Below are 25969 nucleotides of genomic sequence, written 5' to 3'. Positions count from 1 at the left end.
ACAGTTGGGTACAATAGATACAGTAGTGATGGAGATGGCAGTGGACGGAAGTGATGACAGTTGGGTACACTAGATACAGTAGTGATGGAGATGGCAGTGGATAGAAGTGATGACAGTTGGGTACATTAGATACAATAGTGATGGAGATGGCAGTGGACGGAAGTGATGACAGTTGGGTACACTAGATACAATAGGGAAGGAGATGGCGGTGGATGGAGGTGATGACAGTTGGGTACACTAGATACAATAGTGATGGAGATGGCAGTGGACGGAAGTGATGGCAGTTGGGTACATTAGATACAATAGTGATGGAGACGGCAGTGGACGGAGATGATGGCAGTTGGGTACATTAGATACAATAGTAATGGAGATGGAAGTGGACGGAAGTGAGGACAGTTGGGTACACTAGATACAATAGTGATGGAGATGGCAGTGGACGGAAGTGATGACAGTTGGGTACACTAGATACAATAGTGATGGAGATGGCAGTGGACGGAAGTGAGGACAGTTGGGTACACTAGATACAATAGTGATAGAGACGGCAGTGGACGGAAGTGATGACAGTTGGGTACACTAGATACAGTAGTGATGGAGATGGCAGTGGACGGAAGTGATGACAGTTGGGTACACTAGATACAATAGGGAAGGAGATGGCGGTGGATGGAGGTGATGACAGTTGGGTACATTAGATACAATAGTGATGGAGATGGCAGTGGACAGAAGTGATGACAGTTGGGTACATTAGATACAGTAGTGATGGAGATGGCAGTGAACGGAAGTGATGACAGTTGGGTACATTAGATACAATAGTGATGGAGACGGCAGTGGACGGTAGTGATGACAGTTGGGTACACTAGATACAATAGTGATGGAGATGGCAGTGGACAGAAGTGATGACAGTTGGGTACACTAGATACAGTAGTGATGGAGATGGCAGTGGATAGAAGTGATGACAGTTGGGTACACTAGATACAATAGTGATGGAGATGGCAGTGGACGGAAGTGATGACAGTTGGGTACACTAGATACAATAGGGAAGGAGATGGCGGTGGATGGAGGTGATGACAGTTGGGTACACTAAATACAATAGTGATGGAGATGGCAGTGGACAGAAGTGATGACAGTTGGGTACACTAGATACAATAGTGATGGAGACGGCAGTGGACGGTAGTGATGACAGTTGGGTACACTAGATACAGTAGTGATGGAGATGGCAGTGGACGGAAGTGATGACAGTTGGGTACATTAGATACAATAGTGATGGAGACGGCAGTGGACGGTAGTGATGACAGTTGGGTACACTAGATACAGTAGTGATGGAGATGACAGTGGACGGAAGTGATGACAGTTGGGTACACTAGATACAATAGGGAAGGAGATGGCGGTGGACAGAAGTGATGACAGTTGGGTACACTAGATACAGTAGTGATGGAGATGGCAGTGGACGGAAGTGATGACAGTTGGGTACATTAGATACAATAGTGATGGAGACGGCAGTGGATGGTAGTGATGACAGTTGGGTACACTAGATACAGTAGTGATGGAGATGGCAGTGGACGGAAGTGATGACAGTTGGGTACACTAGATACAATAGTGATGGAGATGGCAGTGGACAGAAGTGATGACAGTTGGGTACACTAGATACAGTAGTGATGGAGATGGCAGTGGACGGAAGTGATGACAGTTGGGTACACTAGATACAGTAGTGATGGAGATGGCAGTGGACGGAAGTGATGACAGTTGGGTACATTAGATACAATAGTAATGGAGACGGCAGTGGACGGAAGTGATGACAGTTGGATACACTAGATACAGTAGTGATGGAGATGGCAGTGGACGGAAGTGATGACAGTTGGGTACATTAGATACAATAGTAATGGAGACGGCAGTGGACGGAAGTGATGACAGTTGGGTACACTAGATACAATAGGGAAGGGGACAGCAGTGGACGGAAGTGATGACAGTTAGATACACTAGACACAATAGTGATGGAGATGGCAGTGGACGGAAGTGATGACAGTTGGGTACACTAGATACAATAGGGAAGGGGACGGCAGTGGACGGAAGTGATGACAGTTAGATACACTAGACACAATAGTGATGGAGATGGCAGTGGACGGAAGTGATGACAGTTGGGTATATTAGATACAGTAGTGATGGAGATGGCAGTGGACGGAGATGATGGCAGTTGGGTACATTAGATACAATAGTAATGGAGATGGAAGTGGACGGAAGTGAGGACAGTTGGGTACACTAGATACAATAGTGATGGAGATGGCAGTGGACGGAAGTGATGACAGTTGGGTACACTAGATACAGTAGTGATGGAGATGGCAGTGGACGGAAGTGATGACAGTTGGGTACACTAGATACAATAGGGAAGGAGATGGCGGTGGATGGAGGTGATGACAGTTGGGTACATTAGATACAATAGTGATGGAGATGGCAGTGGACAGAAGTGATGACAGTTGGGTACACTAGATACAGTAGTGATGGAGATGGCAGTGAACGGAAGTGATGACAGTTGGGTACATTAGATACAATAGTGATGGAGACGGCAGTGGACGGAAGTGATGACAGTTGGGTACATTAGATACAATAGTGATGGAGACGGCAGTGGACGGAAGTGATGACAGTTGGGTACACTAGATACAGTAGTGATGGAGATGGCAGTGAACGGAAGTGATGACAGTTGGGTACATTAGATACAATAGTGATGGAGATGGCAGTGGACGGTAGTGATGACAGTTGGGTACACTAGATACAATAGTGATGGAGATGGCAGTGGACAGAAGTGATGACAGTTGGGTACACTAGATACAGTAGTGATGGAGATGGCAGTGGATAGAAGTGATGACAGTTGGGTACACTAGATACAATAGTGATGGAGATGGCAGTGGACGGAAGTGATGACAGTTGGGTACACTAGATACAATAGGGAAGGAGATGGCGGTGGATGGAGGTGATGACAGTTGGGTACACTAAATACAATAGTGATGGAGATGGCAGTGGACAGAAGTGATGACAGTTGGGTACACTAGATACAGTAGTGATGGAGATGGCAGTGGATGGAAGTGATGACAGTTGGGTACATTAGATACAATAGTGATGGAGACGGCAGTGGACGGTAGTGATGACAGTTGGGTACACTAGATACAGTAGTGATGGAGATGGCAGTGGACGGAAGTGATGACAGTTGGGTACATTAGATACAATAGTGATGGAGACGGCAGTGGACGGTAGTGATGACAGTTGGGTACACTAGATACAGTAGTGATGGAGATGACAGTGGACGGAAGTGATGACAGTTGGGTACACTAGATACAATAGGGAAGGAGATGGCGGTGGACAGAAGTGATGACAGTTGGGTACACTAGATACAGTAGTGATGGAGATGGCAGTGGACGGAAGTGATGACAGTTGGGTACACTAGATACAATAGTGATGGAGATGGCAGTGGACAGAAGTGATGACAGTTGGGTACACTAGATACAGTAGTGATGGAGATGGCAGTGGACGGAAGTGATGACAGTTGGGTACACTAGATACAGTAGTGATGGAGATGGCAGTGGACGGAAGTGATGACAGTTGGGTACATTAGATACAATAGTAATGGAGACGGCAGTGGACGGAAGTGATGACAGTTGGGTACACTAGATACAATAGGGAAGGGGACAGCAGTGGACGGAAGTGATGACAGTTAGATACACTAGACACAATAGTGATGGAGATGGCAGTGGACGGAAGTGATGACAGTTGGGTACACTAGATACAATAGGGAAGGGGACGGCAGTGGACGGAAGTGATGACAGTTAGATACACTAGACACAATAGTGATGGAGATGGCAGTGGACGGAAGTGATGACAGTTGGGTATATTAGATACAGTAGTGATGGAGACGGCAGTGGACGGTAGTGATGACAGTTGGGTACACTAGATACAATAGTGATGGAGATGGCAGTGGACAGAAGTGATGACAGTTGGGTACACTAGATACAGTAGTGATGGAGATGGCAGTGGACAGAAGTGATGACAGTTGGGTACACTAGATACAGTAGTGATGGAGATGGCAGTGGACGGAAGTGATGACAGTTGGGTACATTAGATACAATAGTAATGGAGACGGCAGTGGACGGAAGTGATGACAGTTGGGTACACTAGATACAGTAGTGATGGAGATGGCAGTGGATGGAAGTGATGACAGTTGGGTACACTAGATACAGTAGTGATGGAGATGGCAGTGGACGGAAGTGATGACAGTTGGGTACACTAGATACAGTAGTGATGGAGATGGCAGAGGACGGAAGTGATGACAGTTGGGTACACTAGATACAATAGGGAAGGAGGTGGCAGTGGATGGAGGTGATGACAGTTGGGTACACTAGATACAGTAGTGATGGAGATGGCAGTGGACGGAAGTGATGACAGTTGGGTACACTAGATACAATAGGGAAGGAGGTGGCAGTGGATGGAAGTGATGACAGTTGGGTACATTAGATACAATAGTGATGGAGATGGCAGTGGATGGAAGTGATGACAGTTGGGTACACTAGATACAATAGTGATGAAGATGGCAGTGGACGGAAGTGATGACAGTTGGGTACACTAGATACAATAGGGAAGGAGATGGCAGTGGACGGAAGTGATGACAGTTGGGTACACTAGATACAGTAGTGATGGAGATGGCAGTGGACGGAAGTGATGACAGTTGGGTACACTAGATACAGTAGTGATGGAGATGGCAGTGGACGGAAGTGATGACAGTTGGGTACACTAGACACAATAGTGATGGAGATGGCAGTGGACAGAAGTGATGACAGTTGGGTACACTAGATACAATAGTGATGAAGATGGCAGTGGACGGAAGTGATGACAGTTGGGTACACTAGACACAATAGTGATGGAGATGGCAGTGGACAGAAGTGATGACAGTTGGGTACACTAGATACAATAGGGAAGAAGATGGCAGTGGATGGAGGTGATGACAGTTGGGTACACTAGATACAATAGGGAAGGAGGTGGCAGTCGATGGAGGTGATGACAGTTGGGTACACTAGATACTGTAGTGATGGAGATGGCAGTGGATGGAAGTGATGACAGTTGGGTACACTAGATACAATAGGGAAGGGGACAGCAGTGGACGGAAGTGATGACAGTTGGGTACACTAGATACAATAGTGATGGAGATGGCAGTGGACGGAAGTGATGACAGTTGGGTACACTAGATACAATAGGGAAGAAGATGACAGTGGACGGAAGTGATGACAGTTGGGTACACTAGATACAATAGGGAAGGAAATGGCAGTGGACGGAAGTGATGACAGGTGGGTACACTAGATACAATAGTGATGGAGATGGCAGTGGACGGAAGTGATGGCAGTTGGGTACATTAGATACAATAGTGATGGAGACGGCAGTGGACGGTAGTGATGACAGTTGGGTACACTAGATACAATAGTGATGGAGATGGCAGTGGACAGAAGTGATGACAGTTGGGTACACTAGATACAGTAGTGATGGAGATGGCAGTGGACAGAAGTGATGACAGTTGGGTACACTAGATACAGTAGTGATGGAGATGGAAGTGGAAGGAAGTGATGAAAGTTGGGTACACTAGATACAATAGTGATGGAGATGGCAGTGGACGGAAGTGATGACAGTTGGGTACATTAGATACAATAGTAATGGAGACGGCAGTGGACGGAAGTGATGACAGTTGGGTACACTAGATACAGTAGTGATGGAGATGGCAGTGGATGGAAGTGATGACAGTTGGGTACACTAGATACAATAGTGATGGAGATGGCAGTGGACGGAAGTGATGACAGTTGGGTACACTAGATACAGTAGTGATGGAGATGGCAGAGGACGGAAGTGATGACAGTTGGGTACACTAGATACAATAGGGAAGGAGGTGGCAGTGGATGGAGGTGATGACAGTTGGGTACACTAGATACAGTAGTGATGGAGATGGCAGTGGACGGAAGTGATGACAGTTGGGTACACTAGATACAATAGGGAAGGAGGTGGCAGTGGATGGAAGTGATGACAGTTGGGTACATTAGATACAATAGTGATGGAGATGGCAGTGGATGGAAGTGATGACAGTTGGGTACACTAGATACAATAGTGATGAAGATGGCAGTGGACGGAAGTGATGACAGTTGGGTACACTAGATACAATAGGGAAGGAGATGGCAGTGGACGGAAGTGATGACAGTTGGGTACACTAGATACAGTAGTGATGGAGATGGCAGTGGACGGAAGTGATGACAGTTGGGTACACTAGATACAGTAGTGATGGAGATGGCAGTGGACGGAAGTGATGACAGTTGGGTACACTAGACACAATAGTGATGGAGATGGCAGTGGACAGAAGTGATGACAGTTGGGTACACTAGATACAATAGTGATGAAGATGGCAGTGGACGGAAGTGATGACAGTTGGGTACACTAGATACAATAGGGAAGGAGGTGGCAGTCGATGGAGGTGATGACAGTTGGGTACACTAGATACTGTAGTGATGGAGATGGCAGTGGATGGAAGTGATGACAGTTGGGTACACTAGATACAATAGGGAAGGGGACAGCAGTGGACGGAAGTGATGACAGTTGGGTACACTAGATACAATAGGGAAGGGGACAGCAGTGGACGGAAGTGATGACAGTTGGGTACACTAGATACAATAGGGAAGAAGATGACAGTGGACGGAAGTGATGACAGTTGGGTACACTAGATACAATAGGGAAGGAAATGGCAGTGGACGGAAGTGATGACAGTTGGGTACACTAGATACAATAGGGAAGGAAATGGCAGTGGACAGAAGTGATGACAGTTGGGTACACTAGATACAATAGTGATGGAGATGGCAGTGGATGGAAGTGATGACAGTTGGGTACACTAGATACAATAGGGAAGAAGATGACAGTGGATGGAAGTGATGACAGTTGGGTACACTAGATACAATAGGGAAGGAGGTGGCAGTGGACGGAAGTGATGACAGTTGGGTACACTAGATACAATAGGGAATGAGGTGGCAGTGGATGGAAGTGATGACAGTTGGGTACATTAGATACAATAGGGAAGGAAATGGTAGTGGACGGAGGTGGTAATAGAGTCTTATGAGGAGAAAAGGGATTCTTGTGGAAAACCCTTTAGTTGTGAGAGATGAGGCGATGAGGAGGACATCACATTTGCTGCGGTAGAGTATACAATGGAGGTTTGAGCACTATGTATATATATATATAGATAGATAGATAGATAGATAGATAGATAGATAGAAGAGATCGGTTGTTTGAAGGTGACATTAGTCTCACATCAGGACTGTAAATGGTATTGTACCTTAATTGTGATCTTCCCGTCATCTTTGGGTAGGTGGGCGGCCAGGAACCAGTCTCCCGGAAGAGGACTTGTGACGTTAAACACTCCAGTGGTTCTGTTTGGAAGGGTCCAGGTGAGGGTGAGTGTGAATGAGCCCGGTACCGCGGTGTCTCGGGGGAAGTGAGCATTTAATGGGTTAATAACCGGAGGAGCGCCGGGCCTGAAGTATCTGCAGAGAGAACAGGACATGGTGGAGTTACAGTTTGTAGATTCTAAATCTACTACAGGAGATCTCTACAAAAAAGTCTGGATATTGATAGAAAGGCTCCGTCCACAAATCTGATATTAATGGGTGGAAGATTCCGGCTCAGCATCTCTCCCCAGAATTTCATGTCACTTGGGGAATGAAACTCCCCACCAAGACATTTCGCTCTGTTCCTTCTCATATTGTATTTTTTTTTATATCTTAAAAAAACCTACATGTCTCAGAAACGTAGGGAGTGCGGGGATGGTGGCAGACCCTTGCAATAGGCACAGCGGGTGTACAGACCCGGGAATAGTGATGGCCGAACGGTTCGCCCGGCGGTCGTTTCGCGGCGAATTTCCGACTTTCGCCGTCCGCGGGTTCGAACGCCTTTTTCCGTCGTTCGCCCCGGCGGACTTACGTGTTTAATGTATACAAGAACTTTAACCTTTCGTGACACGTTTATCATGTGTTACAGGACAACCAATTGAGACATGACAGCTCATGGACACTTGGACATTCCCCCTAACCTATAAATACACCCGATCCGGTGGCCATTTTACATTCTTTCTTCTGTCACTGTAGGGAAAGGATCCTGTGTGGAGTAGGGACAGAGAAAACGCTAGCTATTTGGTACACAAAAGTTCTTTTCAGGACTGGTATAGGTGTTAGGTCAGCAGCCTGAGTTTCTTTTGTCAGTTTAGATAAAGGGACAGAGCGCTGTATGCTGCTATTTTAGGGACAGCTCAGCCAGATTAGTCTTTCTTCATCATCATCATCATCATCATCATTAGCTGTTACTATCAGGTCCACAAAAGAGCTGTTCCAGCTAATCGTTCCAGCCTACTCTTTTTTGCCAATTTGTATAGGGACAGGCAGGAAGCAGTGTGTCAGGCAGTGAGGATAATTTTAAAGACTTGCTGTTACTATTAGTTCCACAAAGGTTCTTTTCAGGACTGGTATCAGTGGTACGGTAATAGGCTTGTACACGTATAATATTCTTTCTTCCAAATATAGAAAGAATATTATACTTGACTGCTGCCCTTCTGCTGCAGTCTGCTAATCATTCACAACTCACTTGTTCCACAAAAGTTCTTATAAGGACTGGTAACTTGGTCTGTCTAGGGTGCTACGGTACATAGGCTTGGGTGCGGTACAGTCTGCTGTTCTGTAAGGACCGCTATCGGTCCACAATAGATAGGGTTGCCGTGCACTACTGCTGACCGCTGCCCTATACTGCAGCAGTCCTTCAGCGGTATAGGGACTGACGCACAGTCTGCTAAACACTAATACACAACCTGCTTGGTCCACAAAAGTTCTTATAAGGACTGGTAACTTGGTATAGGGTGCTACGGTACATAGGCCTGAGTGCGTTACAGTCTGCTGTTCTGTAAGGACCGCTATCGGTCCACAATACATAGGGTTGCCGTGCACTACTGCTGACCGCTGCCCTATACTGCAGCAGTCCTTCAGCGGTATAGGGACTGACGCACAGTCTGCTAAACACTAACACACAACCTGCTTGGTCCACAAAAGTTCTTATAAGGACTGGTAACTTGGTATAGGGTGCTACGGTACATAGGCCTGAGTGCAGTACAGTCTGCTGTTCTGTAAGGACCGCTATCGGTCCACAATACATAGGGTTGCCGTGCACTACTGCTGACCGCTGCCCTATACTGCAGCAGTCCTTCATTGGTATAGGGACTGACGTACAGTCTGCTAATCACTAACACACAACCTGCTTGGTCCACAAAAGTTCTTATAAGGACTGGTAACTTGGTATAGGGTGCTACGGTACATAGGCCTGAGTGCGTTACAGTCTGCTGTTCTGTAAGGACCGCTATCGGTCCACAATACATAGGGTTGCCGTGCACTACTGCTGACCGCTGCCCTATACTGCAGCAGTCCTTCATTGGTATAGGGACTGACGTACAGTCTGCTAATCACTAACACACAACCTGCTTGGTCCACAAAAGTTTTTATAAGGACTGGTAACTTGGTATAGGGTGCTACGGTACATAGGCCTGAGTGCAGTACAGTCTGCTGTTCTGTAAGGACCGCTATCGGTCCACAATACATAGGGTTGACGTGCACTACTGCTGACCGCTGCCCTATACTGCAGCAGTCCTTCATTGGTATAGGGACTGACGTACAGTCTGCTAATCACTAACACACAACCTGCTTGGTCCACAAAAGTTCTTATAAGGACTGGTAACTTGGTATAGGGTGCTACGGTACATAGGCCTGAGTGCAGTACAGTCTGCTGTTCTGTAAGGACCGCTATCGGTCCACAATACATAGGGTTGACGTGCACTACTGCTGACCGCTGCCCTATACTGCAGCAGTCCTTCAGCGGTATAGGGACTAAGAGTTTTGTCACAGGGTGATTTAAAAAATGACATGCAGAGGAAGAGGCAGGCCCTTCCGCAGGGGTGGTAGGGGTAGGGCAGGAGCAACAGCCTTGAGCCAAAGTGGGAAGTTGCAGAAGGTGCGTTCAATTACTTTAAAGGACGCACCAGACTTGGTTGAGTGGCTCACTCAGCCTTATTCTTCTGCACCCTCCTCATCCTCTCGATCTGCACCCTCTTCTTCACTCTCTGCTATGTGCACCCCCAAAGACACTACCACCAACAACACCACCACCACCACATACCTTCCGCTTGAGTGCAAATGGGGGCCTTCATGCTCCAGTGTTTTAATAGGGACCCCCGTATAAAAAGCATGAGGGTCAAGGACCAGTACTGGGTGGCAACGTACTTAGATCCCCGGTACAAACACAAAATGGCGGAAATGTTACCGCCGTCGCAGAGGGCTGTCAGAATGCAGCACTTCCAGGCCTTGCTTCGAGAAATGCTGCATTCTGCTTTTGCGTGCGCTGGCAGAGGAGCAATTCCCACTCCCAGAGAAGGATTTGCGGGTACCAATCCAACAGCGCCTGCAAGAAGAGGCCGGTTTGAAGATGTGTTGGTGACTTCGGATATGAGGTCATTCTTTCAGCCGACCCATCGACAGGTGTCATCCGGATCCAGCATCAGGGAACGCCTAGACCGTCAGGTGTCCGACTACATTGGGTTAACGGCCGATGTGGACGCTCTGAGGAGTGATGAACCCCTAGACTACTGGGTGGGCAGGCTTGACCTCTGGCCAGAGCTTGCCCAATTTGCAATCGAACTGTTGGCTTGCCCCTCATCCAGTGTCCTGTCCGAAAGGACGTTCAGCGCAGCAGGGGGGATTGTGACCGATAAGCGTACTCGCCTAGCTCACGACAGTGTTAACTACCTCACATTTCTAAAAATGAATGAGGCATGGATCTCGGAGGAATTCAACACATGTGATCAGTAGACCATGTATATGTCTATAAACAATTTTTGGAATCAAGCACACAGACCTTCTTAATTCATTTGGCTCACTTCCCTGACCCAAAAAAGCACACCGTACTATATGCCCCTACCCTCCTCTTTGAAGAGGTTGAGCGGTGTCATATTTCTACTGGGGCTGCTTATTATGAGGGGTTCCCACCATCCCTGTGCTGTGCTGACTTCCTCCTGGGTGTTCTTATTATGAGGGGCTCCCACCATCCCTGTGCTGTGCTGACTTCCTCCTGGGGGTTCTTATTATGAGGGGCTCCCACCATCCCTGTGCTGTGCTGACTTCCTCCTGGGGGTTCTTATTATGAGGGGATCACACCATCCCTGTGCTGTGCTGACTTCCTCCTGGGGCTGCTTACGGTGCTGCTGTCAGCGCTGTATGTCACGGAGCTGCTGTCAGCGCTGTATGTCACGGAGCTGCTGTCAGCGCTGTATGTCACGGAGCTGCTGTCAGCGCTGTATGTCACGGTGCTGCTGTCAGCGCTGTATGTCACGGAGCTGCTGTCAGCGCTGTATGTCACGGAGCTGCTGTCAGTGCTGTATGTCACGGAGCTGCTGTCAGCGCTGTATGTCACGGAGCTGCTGTCAGCGCTGTATGTCACGGAGCTGCTGTCAGCGCTGTATGTCACGGTGCTGCTGTCAGCGCTGTATGTCACGGAGCTGCTGTCAGCGCTGTATGTCACGGAGCTGCTGTCAGTGCTGTATGTCACGGAGCTGCTGTCAGCGCTGTATGTCACGGAGCTGCTGTCAGCGCTGTATGTCACGGAGCTGCTGTCAGCGCTGTATGTCACGGTGCTGCTGTCAGCGCTGTATGTCACGGAGCTGCTGTCAGCGCTGTATGTCACGGAGCTGCTGTCAGCGCTGTATGTCACGGAGCTGCTGTCAGCGCTGTATGTCACGGAGCTGCTGTCAGCGCTGTATGTCACGGAGCTGCTGTCAGCGCTGTATGTCACGGTGCTGATGTCAGTGCTCTGTATTACGGTGCTGCTGTCAGTGCTCTGTATCTCCTGCACCCTCTTGTTTGCCTACCCTGGTCCCTGACCTTCCCTCTCCTCCATTGCCTTCATTAGCTCCATAGTCCTGAATTGTCAGAACAATTTCCCAAATAAAAAAAAAATGCTTGTAGTTATCGATCCCAAATTCACCTCATACATGTATTATGCTATTGTCCAGGTGGTGGGACTACGTGCTACCCCCTAATAATTACCCCGTGGCCGCAAATTCGACCTAAAGGTTTGCGAAATTCGCCTCCCATTGAAGTCAATGGAGCCCGCGGCGAACGGTCGTTTTCGCGAACGTTTGTGCCCGTTCGCGTTTCGCGTTCGCGAAACGTCCCGTCGGAAGTTCGTCCATCACTACCCGGGAACTCAACACAGGGATGGTGGGAACCCCTCATAATGGGCACAGTGGGTGTACAGACCCGGGAACTCAACACAGAGATGGTTGGAACCCCTCATAATGGGTACGGCACGTGTACAGACCCGGGAACTCAGCACAGGGATGGTGGGAACCCCTCATAATGGGCACAGCGGGTGTACAGACCCGGGAACTCAGCACAGGGATGGTGGGAACCCCTCATAATGGGCACAGCAGGTGTACAGACTCAGGAACTTAGCGCAGGGATGGTGGGGACCCCTCATAATGGGCAAAGTGGGTATACAGATCTGGGAACTCAGCACAGGGATGGTGGGGACCCCTCATAATGGGCACAGCGGGTGTACAGACCCGGGAACTCAGCACAGGGATGGTGGCAACCCCTCATGACGGGCACGGCGGGTGTACAGACCCGGGAACTCAGCACAGGGATGGTTGGAACCCCTCATAATGGGCACAGCGGGTGTACAGACCCGGGAACTCAGCACAGGGATGGCGAGAACCCCTCATAATGGGCACAGCGGGTGTACAGACCCGGGAACTCAGCTCAGGGATGGTGGGAACCCCTCATAATGGGCACAGCAGGTGTACAGACTCAGGAACTTAGCGCAGGGATGGTGGGAACCCCTCATAATGGGCACAGCGGGTGTACAGACCCGGGAACTTAGCGCAGGGATGGTGGGGACCCCTCATAATGGGCACAGCAGTTGTATAGACCCGGGAACTTAGCACAGGGATGGTGGGGACCCCTCATAATGGGCAAAGTGGGTGTACAGATCTGGGAACTCAGCACAGGGATGGTGGGGACCCCTCATAATGGGCACAGCGAGTGTACAGACCCGGGAACTCAGCACAGGGATGGTGGAAACCCCTCATGATGGGCACGGCGGGTGTACAGACCCGGGAACTGAGCACAGGGATGGTTGGAACCCCTCATGATGGGCACAGCGGGTGTACAGACCCGGGAACTGAGCACAGGGATGGTTGGAACCCCTCATGATGGGCACAGCGGGTGTACAGACCCGGGAACTGAGCACAGGGATGGTGGGAACCTCTCATAATGGGCACAGCGGGTGTACAGACCCGGGAACTGAGCGCAGGGATGGGGGCAACCCCTCATAATGGGCACAGCGGGTGTACAGGCTTAACTATCTGTATCGTCCTTATATCCAGTTCTTTGCAGTAAGCTATCCAATGTTGAATATTTTTACCCATTAGCCCCTCCCACATCCCAGCCAGAGGACATACACTGTGACACTGCGGTCAGGACAGTTGTCACCGAAGGTTCCGCCCTGCTCCTTGAAGGTAATGAGGTTCCACACAGCGATAACCGTGTCCTCCGGAATGTGGAAATGGAAAAGTTCAATGCTGCCCACCGAGCGGAATGGATTCAGCTTCCGGGGGGTCCGTGTGAAGTAATCAGTTACGAAGAGACCATCTGTAATGAAGAGGAGCGGAGACAATCAGAGGTCATATACTGGATCCCTGGCTGATGTAACGCTGTCTACATCCTGATATGGAGGGATTGAGACACGCCGCACACCTGTACCACCTCCAGTACCACCATCACACCTGAGACACGCCACACACCTGTACCACCTCCAGTACCACCATCACACCTGAGACACGCCACACACCTGTACCACCTCCAATATCACCACCACACCTGAGACACGCCACACACCTGTACCACCTCCAGTACCACCATCACACCTGAGACACACCACACACCTGTACCCCCTCCAGTACCACCATCACACCTGAGACACGCCACACACCTGTACCACCTCCAGTACCACCATCACACCTGAGACACGCCACACACCTGTACCACCTCCAGTACCACCATCACACCTGAGACACGCCACACACCTGTACCACCTCCAATATCACCACCACACCTGAGACACACCACACACCTGTACCACCTCCAATATCACCACCACACCTGAGACACACCACACACCTGTACCCCCTCCAATATCACCATCACACCTGAGACACACCACACACCTGTACCACCTCCAATATCACCATCACACCTGAGACACACCACACACATGTACCCCCTCCAATATCACCACCACACCTGAGACACACCACACACCTGTACCACCTCCAGTACCACCATCACACTTGAGACACGCCACACACCTGTACCACCTCCAGTAACACCATCACACCTGAGACACGCCACACACCTGTACCACCTCCAGTAACACCATCACACCTGATACACGCCACACACCTGTACCACCTCCAGTAACACCATCACACCTGAGACACGCCACACACCTGTACCACCTCCAGTACCACCATCACACTTGAGACACGCCACACACCTGTACCATCTCCACTATCACCACCACACCTGAGACATGCGGCACACCTGTACCACCTCCAGTACCACCATCACACCTGAGACACGCCACACACATGTACCACCTCCAATATCACCACCACACCTGAGACACGCCACACACCTGTACCACCTCCAATATCACCACCACACCTGAGACATGCGGCACACCTGTACCACCTCCAATACCACCATCACACCTGAGACACGCCACACACCTGTACCACCTCCAGTACCACCATCACACCTGAGACACGCCACACACCTGTACCACCTCCAGTACCACCATCACACCTGAGACACGCCACACACCTGTATCACCTCCAGTACCACCATCTCACCTGAGACACGCCACACACCTGTACCACCTCCAATATCACCATCTCACCTGAGACACACCGCACACCTCTACCACCTCCACTATCACCACCACACCTGAGACATGCAGCACACCTGTACCACCTCCACTATCACCACCACACCTGAGACACGCCACACACCTGTACCCCCTCCAATATCACCACCACACCTGAGACATGCAGCACACCTGTACCACCTCCACTATCACCACCACACCTGAGACACGCCACACACCTGTACCCCCTCCAATATCACCACCACACTTGAGACACACCACACACCTGTACCACCTCCAGTACCACCATCACACCTGAGACACGCCACACACCTGTATCACCTCCAGTACCACCATCTCACCTGAGACACGCCACACACCTGTACCACCTCCAATATCACCATCTCACCTGAGACACACCGCACACCTCTACCACCTCCACTATCACCACCACACCTGAGACATGCAGCACACCTGTACCACCTCCACTATCACCACCACACCTGAGACACGCCACACACCTGTACCCCCTCCAATATCACCACCACACTTGAGACACACCACACACCTGTACCACCTCCACTATCACCACCACACCTGAGACACGCCACACACCTGTACCCCCTCCAATATCACCACCACACTTGAGACACGCCACACACCTGTACCACCTCCAGTACCACCATCTGACCTGAGACACGCCGCACACCTGTACCCCCTCCAATATCATCATCTCACCTGAGACACGCCACACACCTGTACCCCCTCCAATATCACCACCACACTTGAGACATGCCACACACCTGTACCACCTCCAGTACCACCATCTCACCTGAGACACACCACACACCTGTACCCCCTCCAATATCACCACCACACCTGAGACTTGCCACACACCTGTACCACCTCCAATATCACCATCTCATCTGAGACACGCCACACACCTGTACCACCTCCAATATCACCACCACACCTGAGACTTGCCACACACCTGTACCCCCTCCAATATCACCATCACACCTGAGACACGCCACACACCGGTAACCCCTCCAATATCACCATCTCACCTGAGACACGCCACACACCTGTACCCCCTCCAATATCACCACCACACCTGAGACACGCCACACACCTGTACCCCCTTTAATATCACCATCACACCTGAGACACGCCACACACCTGTACCCCCTCCAATATCACCATCTCAACTGAGACACGCCACACACCTGTACCACCTCCAATATCACCATCACACCTGAGACACGCCAAACACCTGTACCCCCTCCAATATCACCACCACACCTGAGACACACCACACACCTGTACCCCCTCCAATATCACCACCACACCTGAGACACACCACGCACCTGTACCACCTCCAGTACCACCATCTCACCTGAGACACGCCACACACCTGTACCCCCTGCAATATCACCATCTCACCTGAGACACACCACACACCTGTACCCCCTCCAATATCACCATCACACCTGAGACACACCACACACCTGTACCCCCTCCAATATCACCACCACACCTGAGACACACCACACACCTGTACCACCTCCAGTACCACCATCTCACCTGAGACACGCCACACACCTGTACCCCCTGCAATATCACCATCACACCTGAGACACGCCACACACCTGTACCCCCTCCAGTACCACCATCTCATCTGAGACACGCCACACACCTGTACCCCCTCCAGTACCACCATCTCACCTGAGACACGCCGCACACCTGTACCCCCTCCAATATCACCATCTCACCTGAGACACACCACACATCTGTACCACCTCCAGTACCACCACCACACCTGAGACACACCGCACCCCTGTACCCCCTCCAATATCACCACCACACCTGAGACATGCCACACACCTGTACCCCCTCCAATATCACCATCTCATCTGAGACACACCCCACACCTGTACCCCCTCCAATATCACCATCACACCTGAGACACGCCACACACCGGTAACCCCTCCAATATCACCATCTCACCTGAGACACGCCATACACCTATACCACCTCCAATATCACCACCCCCACCTGAGACACACCACACACCTGTACCCCCTCCAATATCACCACCACACCTGAGACACGCCACACACCTGTACCCCCTCCAATATCACCATCACACCTGAGACACGCCACACACCTGTACCCCCTCCAATATCACCATCTCACCTGAGACACGCCACACACCTGTACCATCTCCAATATCACCACCCTCACCTGAGACACACCACACACCTGTACCCCCTCCAATATCACCACCACACCTGAGACACGCCACACACCTGTACCACCTCCAATATCACCATCTCACCTGAGACACGCCACACACCTGTACCACCTCCAATATCACCACCCCACCTGAGACACGCCACACACCTGTACCCCCTCCAATATCACCATCACACCTGAGAAACACCACACACCTGTACCCCCTCCAATAACACCATCTCACCTGAGACACGCCATACACCTGTACCACCTCCAGTACCACCACCCCCACCTGAGACACACCACACACCTGTACCCCCTCCAATATCACCACCACACCTGAGACACGCCACACACCTGTACCCCCTCCAATATCACCACCCCACCTGAGACACGCCACACACCTGTACCCCCTCCAATATCACCATCACACCTGAGACATGCCACACACCTGTACCACCTCCAGTACCACCGTCACACCTGAGACACGCCACACACCTGTACCCCCTCCAATATCACCATTACACCTGAGACACGCCACACACCTGTACCACCTCCAATATCACCATCCCACCTGAGACACGCCACACACCTGTACCCCCTCCAATATCACCACCACACCTGAGACACACCACACACCTGTACCCCCTCCAATATCACCATCCCACCTGAGACACGCCACAAACCTGTACCCCCTCCAATATCACCATCTCACCTGAGACACGCCACACACCTGTACCCCCTTCAATATCACCATCCCACCTGAGACACGCCACAAACCTGTACCCCCTCCAATATCACCATCTCACCTGAGACACACCACACACCTGTACCACCTCCAATATCACCACCACACCTGAGACACACCACACACCTGTACCCCCTCCAATATCACCATCACACCTGAGACACACCACACACCTTTACCACCTCCAGTACCACCATCTCACCTGAGACATGCCGCACACCTGTATCCCCTCCAATATCACCATCCCACCTGAGACACGCCACACACCTGTACCACCTCCAGTACCACCATCTCACCTGAGACACGCCACACACCTGTACCCCCTCCAATATCACCATCTCACCTGAGACACGCCACACATCTGTACCCCCTCCAATATCACCATCTCATCTGAGACACACCGCACACCTGTACCCCCTCCAATATCACCATCACACCTGAGACACACCACACACCTGTACCCCCTCCAATATCACCATCACACCTGAGACACGCCACACACCTGTAATCCCTCCAATATCACCATCACACCTGAGACACGCCACACACCTGTACCCTCTCCAATATCAACATCACACCTGAGACACACCACACACGTGTACCACCTCCAGTACCACCATCTCCCCTGAGACACACCGCACACCTGTACCACCTCCAGTACCACCATCACACCTGAGACTCACCACACACCTATACCACCTCCAGTACCACCATCTTACCTGAGACACACCACACACCTGTACCCCCTCCAATATCACCATCACACCTGAGACACACCACACACCTGTACCCCCTCCAATATCACCATCACACCTGAGACACGCCACACACCTGTAATCCCTCCAATATCACCATCACACCTGAGACACGCCACACACCTGTACCCTCTCCAATATCAACATCACACCTGAGACACACCACACACGTGTACCACCTCCAGTACCACCATCTCCCCTGAGACACACCGCACACCTGTACCACCTCCAGTACCACCATCACACCTGAGACTCACCACACACCTATACCACCTCCAGTACCACCATCTTACCTGAGACACACCACACACCTGTACCACCTCCAATATCACCATCTCACCTGAGACACACCACAAACCTGTACCCCCTCCAATATCACCACCACACCTGAGACACACCACACACCTGTACCCCCTCCAATATCACCACCACACCTGAGACACGCCACACACCTGTACCCCCTCCAATATCACGATCTCACCTGAGACACGCCACACACCTGTACCCCCTCCAATATCACCATTACACCTGAGACACGCCACACACCTGTACCACCTCCAATATCACCATCACACCTGAGACATGCCACACACCTGTACCCCCTCCAATATCACCACCACACCTGAGACACACCACACAACTGTACCCCCTCCAATATCACCATCCCACCTGAGACACGCCACACACCTGTACCCCCTCCAATATCACCATCACACCTGAGACTCACCACACACCTGTACCACCTCTAGTACCACCATCTCACCTGAGACACACCACACACCTGTACCACCTCCAATATCACCATCTCACCTGAGACACACCACACACCTATACCCCCTCCAATATCACCACCACACCTGAGACACACCACACACCTGTACCCCCTTCAATATCACCATCACACCTGAGACACGCCACACACCTGTACCCTCTCCAATATCACCATCACACCTGAGACACACCACACACGTGTACCACCTTCAGTACCACCATCTCCCCTGAGACACACCGCACACCTGTACCACCTCTAGTACCACCATCTCACCTGAGACACACCACACACCTGTACCACCTCCAATATCACCATCACACCTGAGACACACCACACACCTGTACCACCTCCAATATCACCACCACACCTGAGACACACCACACACCTGTACCCCCTCCAATATCACCACCACACCTGAGACACGCCACACACCTGTACCCCCTCCAATATCACCATCTCACCTGAGACACGCCACACACCTGTACCACCTCCAGTACCACCATCACACCTGAGACTCACCACACACCTGTACCACCTCTAGTACCACCATCTCACCTGAGACACACCACACACCTGTACCACCTCCAATATCACCACCACACCTGAGACACACCACACACCTGTACCCCCTCCAATATCACCACCACACCTGAGACACGCCACACACCTGTACCCCCTCCAATATCACCACCACACCTGAGACACGCCACACACCTGTACCCCCTCCAATATCACCATTACACCTGAGACACGCCACACACCTGTACCACCTCCAATATCACCATCACACCTGAGACATGCCACACACCTGTACCCCCTCCAATATCACCACCACACCTGAGACACACCACACAACTGTACCCCCTCCAATATCACCATCCCACCTGAGACACGACACACACCTGTACCCCCTCCAATATCACCATCACACCTGAGACTCACCACACACCTGTACCACCTCTAGTACCACCATCTCACCTGAGACACGCCACACACCTGTACCCCTTCCAATATCACCATCTCACCTGAGACACGCCACACATCTGTACCCCCTCCAATATCACCATTACACCTGAGACACGCCACACACCTGTACCACCTCCAATATCACCATCACACCTGAGACATGCCACACACCTGTACCCCCTCCAATATCACCACCACACCTGAGACACACCACACAACTGTACCCCCTCCAATATCACCATCCCACCTGAGACACACCACACACCTGTACCCCCTCCAATATCACCATCACACCTGAGACACGCCACACACCTGTACCACCTCCAATATCAATACCCCACCTGAGACACGCCACACACCTGTACCCCCTCCAATATCACCACCACACCTGAGACACGCCACACACCTGTACCCCCTCCAATATCACCATCTCACCTGAGACACGCCACACACCTGTACCCCCTCCAATATCACCATTACACCTTAGACACGCCACACACCTGTACCACCTCCAATATCATCATCACACCTGAGACACGCCACACACCTGTACCCCCTCCAATATCACCACCACACCTGAGACACACCACACAACTGTACCCCCTCCAATATCACCATCCCACCTGAGACACGCCACACACCTGTACCACCTACAATATCACCATCACACCTGAGACACGCCACACACCTGTACCACCTCCAACATCACCACCACACCTGAGACACACCACACAACTGTACCCCCTCCAATATCACCATCCCACCTGAGACACGCCACACACCTGTACCACCTCCAATATCACCATCACACCTGAGACACGCCACACACCTGTACCACCTCCAACATCACCACCACACCTGAGACACACCACACAACTGTACCCCCTCCAATATCACCATCACACCTGAGACATGTCACACACCTGTATCACCTCCACTATCACCACCACACACCTGTACCACCTCCAATATCACCCCTACACCTGAGACACGCCACACACCTGTACCACTTCCAATATCACCATCAGACCTGAGACATGTCACACACCTGTACCACCTCCACCACACCTGAGACACACCACACACCTGAAACACCTTCAATATCACCATCACTTCTGAGACATGCCGCACATCTGTACCACCCCCAGTATCACCATCACACCTGAGACACACCACACACCTTTACCACCTCCAATATCACCACTATACCTGTACCACCTCCAATATCACCACTATACCTGTACCACCTCCAATATCACCACCACACCTGGGACATGCCACACACCTGTACCCCCTCCAATTATAACTGCATCTACCTTCTGTGAATTCTACTGTGTTACTTAAAACAAAGTATGAAGTACCTCTCCTTTGTAGTTATAATAGTAGTGGATGATGGGGGTAGGAAGTTACAACTGATGCTAATAATAATGTATGATGGGGTGATTGTGGGTGATGTTGGGTATAATGTTATATTCTTTCACCCCCTAGTCTGGTGTACAGAACACTCAGTAGAAGGACAGGGATGAGTATGGGGGTGATGGTAGATGATTGGGAATGGAGGTAGGAAATGATGATGATGGATAATGGATGATAGGTATAATGATGGGGGTAGTAGTTGTTGAAAATAGGTATAATGATGGGTGTAGTAGTTGAGGATGATAATGGGTATAATGATGGGGGTAGTAGTTGATGATAATAGGTATAATGATGGGTTAGTAGTTTATGATGATGATGATATGTATAATGATGGGGGTAGTAAGTAATAGATAACAATGGATGATGGGTATAATGATGAGGGTAGTAGGCATTAGATAACAATGGATGATGGGGGTAGTAATTGATGATGAGAGATAGAATGATGGGGGTAGTAGTTGATGATAATAGGTATAATGATGGGGGTAGTAGTTGATGATAATAGGTATACTGATGGAGGTAGTAGTTGAGGATGATGATGGGTATAATGATGGGGCTAGTAGGTAATATAATAACAATGGATGATGGGTATAATGATGGGGGTAGTAGTTGATGATAATAGGTATACTGATGGGGGTAGTAGATGAGGATGATAATGGGTATAATGATGGGGGTAGTAGTTGAGGACAATGATGGGTATAATGATGGGGGTAGTAGGTAATAGATAACAATGGATGATGGGTATAATGATGGGGGTAGTAGGTGGATGATGAGTATAATGATGGGGGTAGTAGGTGGGTGATGAGTATAATGATGGGGGTAGTAGGTGGGTGATGGGTATAATGATGGGGGTAGTAGGTGGATGATGAGTATAATGATGGGGGTAGTAGGTGGGTGATGGGTATAATGATGGGGGTAGTAGGTGGATGATGAGTATAATGATGGGGGTAGTAGGTGGGTGATGGGTATAATGATGGGGGTAGTAGGTGGGTGATGGGTATAATGATGGGGGTAGTAGGTGGGTGATGGGTATAATGATGGGGGTAGTAGGTAATAGATAACAATGGATGATAGGTATAATGATGGGGGTAGTAGGTGTATGATGGGTATAATGGTGGGCTTAGTAGGTGGATGATGGGGGTAGTAGGTGGGTGATGGGTATAATGATGGGGGTAGTAGTTGAGGACAATGATGGGTATAATGATGGGGGTAGTAGGTGGGTGATGGGTATAATGATGGGGGTAGTAGGTGGGTGATGGGTATAATGATGGGGGTAGTAGGTGGGTGATGGGTATAATGATGGGGGTAGTAGGTAATAGATAACAATGGATGATAGGTATAATGATGGGGGTAGTAGGTGTATGATGGGTATAATGGTGGGCTTAGTAGGTGGATGATGGGGGTAGTAGGTGGGTGATGGGTATAATGATGGGGGTAGTAGTTGAGGACAATGATGGGTATAATGATGGGGGTAGTAGGTAATAGATAACAATGGATGATGGGTATAATGATGGGGGTAGTAGGTGGATGATGAGTATAATGATGGGGGTAGTAGGTGTATGATGGGTATAATGGTGGGCTTAGTAGGTGGATGATGGGGGTAGTAGGTGGGTGATGGGTATAATGATGGGGGTAGTAGGTGGATGATGGGTATGGTGGTGTATTCTCTCACCCCCGGGTCCGGTGTACAGAGCACTGAGTAGTAGTAGTATGATGAGGATGATGGGGGTGATCTCTCCCCCCGGATCTCCCGGTATTATCCTCATCCCGCCGCCTCCCTCTCCGCATCTCCTCCGGCCTGGACCACCGCGTGACGTCACCGATCTACACCGGGGGCGGGGCTACACGGCCGGGCTGAGGCTGGGATTGGTCGGCAGAGATGTCACTCTGTACCATGGATGAGTAACCGAACACAATAACATCATCTCCACCGATACATTGTATACAAATCACCCCATATATACTATACATTGTATACACATCACCCCCCCCCATATATACTATACATTGTATACACATCACCCCCCCATATATACTATACATTGTATACAAATCACCCCCATATATACTATACATTGTATACACATCACCCCCCCCCCCATATATACTATACATTGTATACACATCACCCCCCCATATATACTATACATTGTATACAAATCACCCCCATATATACTATACATTGTATACACATCACCCCCCCCATATATACTATACATTGTATACACATCACCCCCCCATATATACTATACATTGTATACACATCACCCCCCCATATATACTATACATTGTATACAAATCACCCCCATATATACTATACATTGTATACACATCACCCCCCCCCCCATATATACTATACATTGTATACACATCACCCCCCCATATATACTATACATTGTATACAAATCACCCCCATATATACTATACATTGTATACAGATCACCCCCCATATATACTATACATTGTATACAGATCACCCCCCCATATATACTATACATTGTATACAAATCACCCCCATATATACTATACATTGTATACAGATCACCCCCCATATAGTATACATTGTATACAGATCACCCCCCCATATATACTATACATTGTATACAAATCACCCCCATATATACTATACATTGTATACAGATCATCACCCCCCATATATACTATACATTGTATAAAGATCACCCCCAAATATACTATACATTGTATACAGATCACCCCCATATATACTATACATTGTATACACATCACCCCCCATATATACTATACATTGTATACAGATCACCCCCCATATATACTATACATTGTATACACATCACCCCCCCCCCCCCATATATACTATACATTGTATACACATCACCCCCAATATATACTATACATTGTATACAGACCACCCCCATATATACTATACATTGTATACAGATCATCACCCCCCCATATATACTATACATTGTATACAGATCACCCCCCCATATATACTATACATTGTATACAAATCACCCCCATATATACTATACATTGTATACAGATCACCCCCCATATATACTATACATTGTATACAGATCACCCCCATATGTACTATACATTGTATACAGATCACCCCCCCATATATACTATACATTGTATACAAATCACCCCCATATATACTATACATTGTATACAGATCATCACCCCCCATATATACTATACATTGTATAAAGATCACCCCCAAATATACTATACATTGTATACAGATCACCCCCATATATACTATACATTGTATACACATCACCCCCCATATATACTATACATTGTATACAGATCACCCCCCATATATACTATACATTGTATACACATCACCCCCCCCCCCATATATACTATACATTGTATACACATCACCCCCAATATATACTATACATTGTATACAGACCACCCCCATATATACTATACATTGTATACAGATCATCACCCCCCCATATATACTATACATTGTATACACATCACCCCCATATATACTATACATTGTATAAAGATCACCCCCATATATACTATACATTGTATACAGATCACCCCCATATATACTATACATTGTATACAGATCATCACCCCCCCATATATACTATACATTGTATACACATCACCCCCATATATAGTATACATTGTATACAGATCACCCCCCATATATACTATACATTGTATACACATCACCCCCCCCCCATATATACTATACATTGTATACACATCACCCCCCATATATACTATACATTGTATACAGATCACCCCCCATATATACTATACATTGTATACAGATCATCACCCATATATACTATACATTGTATACAGATCATCACCCCCCATATATACTATACATTGTATACACCTCACCCGCCATATATACTATACATTGTATACACCTCACCCCCCATATATACTATACATGGTATACAGATCACCCCCATATATACTATACATTGTATACAGATCCTCACCCATATATACTATACATTGTATACAGATCACCCCCATATATACTATACATTGTATACAGATCACCCCCATATATACTATACATTGTATACAGAT

General features: G+C 49.2%; 1 protein-coding gene across 1 annotated transcript in view; it reads right to left on the bottom strand.

Annotated features, from left to right (window-relative positions):
* LOC143975689 (transmembrane protein 8B-like) overlaps positions 1-23732 on the bottom strand; it is a 51863-nt gene extending 28131 nt beyond the window's left edge. The window contains exons 1-3 of the mRNA XM_077478184.1: positions 23583-23732; positions 13556-13745; positions 7343-7550 (exon numbers count right to left, since the gene is read on the bottom strand). Coding sequence (XP_077334310.1) covers positions 7343-7550; positions 13556-13745; positions 23583-23676 — 492 coding nt within the window. The 5' untranslated portion in view covers positions 23677-23732. The remainder of the gene's footprint in view (positions 1-7342; positions 7551-13555; positions 13746-23582) is intronic.
* Positions 23733-25969: the final 2237 nt, after the last annotated feature.

The sequence above is a fragment of the Lithobates pipiens genome, unplaced genomic scaffold (assembly GCF_037356315.1).
Source record: "Lithobates pipiens isolate NorthernLeopardFrog02 unplaced genomic scaffold, aLitPip1_a1.2 Scaffold_13, whole genome shotgun sequence".
Taxonomy (NCBI): Eukaryota; Metazoa; Chordata; class Amphibia; order Anura; family Ranidae; genus Lithobates; species Lithobates pipiens.
The sequence above is the reverse complement of the archived record's forward strand: the minus strand, read 5'-3'. Positions and strand labels throughout refer to the sequence as shown.